Raw genomic sequence first — 6,000 nt, forward strand, 5'->3', positions numbered from 1 at the left:
CTGCTATACAAAATTAAAACAACCTTTAGACAATGTCTAACACGTCAGGTTGGCTGCTCTGGGCTGTGTCAACTCTCTGGATGCAAATATGTACTAGTTCAACTAAGCTTAGAATGATTTTTTTTAATTCTCAAGAGCAATTTATTGCACAGGAGATATGTCTTCCTGTTTTGCATAGGCACCAAGATGTCTTCCATCTTTGAGTCAGTTACAGCTGAGGGAATGATCTGAGTGTTCCTTCAACTCTCTGGTAGAATTTCAAAGATATTATCTATTCCCTCCTGCTGAAGGGAGCAGAACAGTTATCCCTAGTACTCCTTTCTTTTTTTTTCAGTTTGCCTGAATGGATGGCTACAAATATGACATCAAGGCCTGGAAAATAAAACCTCTGGAAGATCATAGTCCAATCCTCTCACTTCTAATCCAGAAGAAGGGAGAAAGAAATGGGACCTGGGTAAATTCTTGGCCCGTAGTAGAATTGTTGGCGGGGTAAAACACCAAGCTTTCTTTGTTCGCACTGACTGTGATGCAGAAGATAAAGTGTAGAATCTCCAGTAGAGAGAGAATAAGAATAAGAAACCGACACTGGTTCAGCAGCCAGCAGGCGCTCTGGATGGCTGCCTGAGGCTGGGCCTCTGGCAGCTCTATAAACATAGCCTATTGGCCATTTGGGAGCTGCCAAAGGGCCCATTGGCTTTTGCAGTCTTTTTAGGGCCCTAGCCAAGTCATCCTGCTGACAGGGAATGTTTGGAGAGCCTGCTGGTGCCTTCCACAACACCAAACAATTCATTAAGGCGACAGCAACGTACAGGTTGCTCGAACTCTGTTATTCTCAGGTCATTACATATCCTGTATAGACTGTGCAAATGTTTCCAAAGTACATTATGGAACAATTGCTACAATATTAAGATGGGTGTCAAATGGTCACTGAGATACCTTTTACCCACAGCAAAATCACGGGTCTTCTCAGAGCTACAGAAAGAGCGGGAAGTCATCTGACTGATGTTTCTGTTGATCTAGCCATGTGATGTCATTGATATAGAGCTCAATCTACCAATGCAGATACGCAAGATGCCTCTAAATCGTAGTCTTAGAGAATCATGTGAGACATAAAAAGGTCAAGTGATTTGTCTATGATCACACAGATAAATTTTTCACAGGTAGGACCTGAATCCAGATGTATTAATCTCCAAGAATATCCTTATACTACGATGCTTCTTAACTGATTTTATTTTTATTCCTTAGAACATTTACATAAAGTACTTCCAATTTTTAGATCTCAAAATGATAGCTGTAGTCACTCTTTGTGAAGGCAGATAGGTGGTGCAGTGCACAGTGTGCCAGACCTGGAACCAGGAAGACCTGAGTTCAAATCTGACCCTAGACACTTGCTAGCTATATGACCCTGGGCAAGTCACTTAACCCTGTTTACCTTAGTTTCCTCTTCTGTAAAATTAGCCAGAGAAGAAAATGGCAAGCCACTCCAGTATCTTTGCTAAGAACATCCCAAATGGAGTCACAAAGAGCCAGACATGACTAAAATGACTAAACAAAGTCACTCTCTGACTACAGAGTTGCTCTATACATCATCGTCATCATCATCATAGCTAATGTGAGAGGCAACTAAGTATAATGGATAGAGAGCTGGCCTGGGGTTTTACTTGTTTTTATGCTCCTGTTCTTTGTTATGTGAAGGCTGTCATGCACTTCTATCCACTTCTCCACGAAAAATACTTTGTCAGAGAAGGAAGTACTTTGTAATTAGGTTTGCTTGCAGCCATGTTGGGAAAGCAGTGATACATAGATGATACAGGACTGACTTGGAGCCAAGAAGTCATGCCTTTGACTCATACTGACTGTGTGATCATATGACCTCTCAGAGCTCTAAGCAATTCTCCAATACCCTAAGTTGCAGAGAAGATGCTGATCTGAATTGGAAGAAGGAATTTCCTCATCAATAATTCTTCACATCAATGAAATCCCATGTCCAGTCCAAAATTTGCAAAGTACTCTACATTGATGGTCTCATTTTATTCTCACAACAAACCATTCAAGTAGGTACTATAGATGTTGACTCTACCCGTTTTATAGATGAGGAAATTGAAACTGAGACATTAAGAGAGATCAGCCAGCTGGGGAGAGTCCAAGCATGGACTAGAAGCCAGGAGCTTTAAGCTACAGGCTTTATAGGAGAAAAGGAAAGGAAATGCTTGGGGCTTGCTGAGACTTTGAAGGCTCACTTTAGGGCCAGACTCAGGATTCTGCAAAGCTGAAGCGAAGATCAAAATATAAGCTCGCGCCTATCACAGCTCATCTCCTCACAAGCAGCTGTCATAAATCTAGTCAATTAATTATTTCCACTTATCTGCTCCCTCCTTTTCCCCCTTCATTCTCCTCCTCCCCCCATTCTCTCCCAGCCCTCTCTTTTCCTTATCTCCTTGCCACACCTAGACCCCCTACACCCTCCTCCTTCTCCTCCTCCTCCTTCTATTTCTCTCTCTTCCTCTCTCTCTCTCCCCCCCCACACACACAAACACACACAAATACTGTTATGATTTGATGTCTAGTTCTTCAAGTTTTGTTTCAGAAGGTTCCCTTGACCAGAGCTAAATATAAAGAATCAACTTACCTCTAGAGGCAAAAACCTGCAGTGCCCAGAGACAATGAATGAGATTCTGGTTGTGAGACAGATTTTTTCTGGCCAGAATCAACATCACATCAAGTGCCTCCAATTCCAGAGCTTTCTTTCCAAACTCTTTATCTAGAAGCACACACAACAGAAATTAGTCCATGAGTGGCTTCTGACACTGACTCTGAGCAAGTCATGTCGCACAAATAGAAAGCATCACAAGTCAAATTTTCATAGTCTGAAGATGTAAAGATAAAGTGATTTATACTAAGTGCTTCACTGGAGTATTACATACCCCAGCAGCACTAGTGATCATATATATTACACTCTTTTTAGTATTGTCCACCAATTTTGTCATGACTGCCTAATATAGTATTATGTAACTGTCATAAAAATGATACCATGCTAAGTAGATCTCCCTTCATTCTCTCCTCCTTTGATGTGAGTCTCTGGGGAATTAATAACCCTCACTTTTTGACTTCTTGTCAAGTGCAACCTTTCTATTTGTACCGTTAGACCCGTTCTATCCTCTGCCCCAGAATAGATCTCTTGGATTCTTGGATCTCTTCCCTTCTCTTTCTGTCTCTCTCTCTCTATAAATGTTTATACATATGTGTATATGTATACATGCATGTTTATACATATGTATATATGTATACATATATACATATGTGTATATGTATACATGCATGTTTATACATATGTATATATGTATACATACATGTTCACACATCTGTGTGTATACATACACACAAACAGGTATGTGTGTATGTATATATGTTGTTGTTAAGTAGATTTTTCAGTCATGTCTGAATCTTTGGGACCCCATCTGGGGTTTTCTTGGCAAAGATGCTGGAGTGATTTGTCATTTCCTTCTCCAACTCATTTTACAGATGAGGAAACTAAGGTAAACAGAGTTAAATGATTTGTCTAGAATCACACAGCCAGTAAGTGTCTGAGGCCAGATTTGATCAGGAAGGTGGGTCTTTCTGACTCCAGGCCTGTGTATTCCAAGCAGTGGAGGTAAGAATGGTTGAGATATATCTTATGCAAAGTAGGAGATACATACACACACACACGTGTGTGTGTGTGTGTGTGTGTGTGTGTGTGTGTGTGTGTGTGTGTGTAGGGGGCAGCTAGATGGTACAGTGGACTCATCTTCCTAAGTTCAAATCTGGCCTCAGATACTTCCTAGTTGTGTGACTCTAGGGCAAGTCACTTAACCCTGTTTGCCTCAGACATATTTCATATTATTTTCCTTCACACAATCCACTTCTTAGAATATACAGCTTCTTTTGAGTTTGACCCCAAATGCCATCTCTCCTGCGAAGCTTCAATGATACTACATTTATCTGTGGATATGTTGTTTCCATCAAGCAGAATGCCCTATTTGAGGGCAAGTCCTATTTCATCTTATATTGTGTAGTTCACTAAAACTCCAGACCTACATACAAATCATTATGTAGCCCTGTCTCTCCCATCCTATACTTGGGCAGTTGATTTTTTGGACTCATTTATGATTTTGTGTTTATCCCTATAAAATTGCATCCCACTAATTTTAGTTCATTGTTTTCACTAGTTAAGATCATTTGGGGTCTAAACCATCACCTAGTATATTCTTTATTCCCTCTCAACTTCGTCTTCTTCAAATATAAGTATGTCATCTATGCCATTATATAAGTCAGCAATAACATTACTAAACAGCAGATAGCCAAGGACATCCCTATGAAGCACTCCACTATAAACCTTCCTCCAACAACCTAGGCAAAACCATATGAATGCCCTGATTTTAGTATGTGTGATCTATGAAAGAATAAAGCTATACTTGTGTGGTTATTCCCATAAATATTATGAAAACGGCTATGCCATTGTCCAAGTTCTATTAGAGCTTCATTGAATATTAAGTTCCCAGTATCACTTTCATTATTACCAAAATATATGTGTGTGTGTGTGTGTGTGTGTGTGTGTGTGTGTGTGTGTGTGTGTGTTTCATTCTATTTAGCCTCAGGCTTCAAGGGCCATTGGTACCTCTCTGGCCAACCTTGACCAGCAACCGAAGAAGAGGCAAGAGGATGTTGTAATCTGGGGAAGCTGTCCGAGCAGAGTCCACCAAGGTCTGGAGGAGGGCTTCACTGCCTCCCTTGCTAATCATGTAGTGGATCCTTCGATCTGTACCTAAGGAAAGGAATGAGAGTAGAATCATTAATCATGATTTTAGAAAACAGGAAACAGGCCTAAAAAGCTGGACACAAGAAGGAATTGTTCAGTTTATTTTAAAAGATACTAGAAGAGGCCAGATCCTTTATAGTTCTTAAGCTACTCAATGTTTATGATAGGAAATTAGGGAAAGAGACTCAATTTCAATTATAGTTGAAAGAGACTATAAAAGTCATCTGCTCTAACCTTCCCCTGTGAGGTCATCAGAGTACAATGGGCAGTAATGATGGAGGGGGCAAATAGAATATAGCCCTTTCACTAGAGCAGATGAAATCAATTTCTAGACTTTATACTTTGTTGAGTTTGTCACATCAACACTGTGGGTACTCCTTTCTATGGTGTACATTTCAACTCAATTCCTCCATGCCTTCCTCTTCATCCTAAGTGATTCATACCCCTGTCTTTTGATAAGTGCTCCATAGCAGATCCATGGGACCTAAAGAGTAAGTCTTAAATAGCATTCCTGGGATTTTTTTTAGTTATAAGGAGAACAGTCCCATAAGCCTCTACTTGACTGAGGAAAGAAATAAATGTTCCTCAAAAGACGTATTATTAGGAATACACGTTAAAGAGCAACCTCAAATAAGACAGCAAGTATTCTCTCTGGACATGTAATTGATAGTCAATCAATTGATCAACAAGCATGTTAAGCAATTCCTATATGCCAGGCACCATGTTAAGAGCCAGGCACCATGATAAAAGAAAAAGTTAAAATAAACTCTGACCTCAAGGAGTTTACCTCCAATGGGAGAAACAGCAATTACTAAAATCAGTATATATAAGACCTATGCAAAATAGATGGAAGGTAGCTTTTCTTTTTTTTTTTTATTTTTGGCTGGGCAATGGGGTTAAGTGACTTGCCCAGGGTCACACAGCTACTAAGTGTTATGTGTCTGAGGCTGGATTTGAACTCAAGTTCTCCTGAATCCAGGGCCAGTGCTCTATCCACTGTGCCACCTAGGTGCCCCAAAGGTAGCTTTTCTTAGAAGAGAAGACACTAAGATCTGAGAGGACCAGGAAAGGCTTCTGGCAGAAGGTAACATTTAAATTGGGTCTCAGAGGAAGCTAGGGATTCTGAAAGGTCAAGGTGAAGAGAGACAGCTTTCTAGTGGGGAATAACCATTGAAAAGGCATAGAAATTGGAAACGGAGCAT

General features: G+C 40.3%; 1 protein-coding gene across 1 annotated transcript in view; it reads right to left on the minus strand.

Moving 5' to 3' along the window:
• Nucleotides 1-4,781, minus strand: part of AGBL1 (AGBL carboxypeptidase 1) — a 910,143-nt gene extending 905,362 nt beyond the window's left edge. Inside the window, exons 1-2 of the mRNA XM_020963428.2 lie at nucleotides 4,658-4,781; nucleotides 2,630-2,761 (exon numbers count right to left, since the gene is read on the minus strand). Of these exons, the coding sequence (XP_020819087.2) occupies nucleotides 2,630-2,761; nucleotides 4,658-4,781 (256 nt within the window). The remainder of the gene's footprint in view (nucleotides 1-2,629; nucleotides 2,762-4,657) is intronic.
• Nucleotides 4,782-6,000: the final 1,219 nt, after the last annotated feature.

This window comes from Phascolarctos cinereus, unplaced genomic scaffold (genome assembly GCF_003287225.1).
Source record: "Phascolarctos cinereus isolate Bilbo 61053 unplaced genomic scaffold, phaCin_HiC Scaffold_3;HRSCAF=262, whole genome shotgun sequence".
Taxonomy (NCBI): domain Eukaryota; kingdom Metazoa; phylum Chordata; class Mammalia; order Diprotodontia; family Phascolarctidae; genus Phascolarctos; species Phascolarctos cinereus.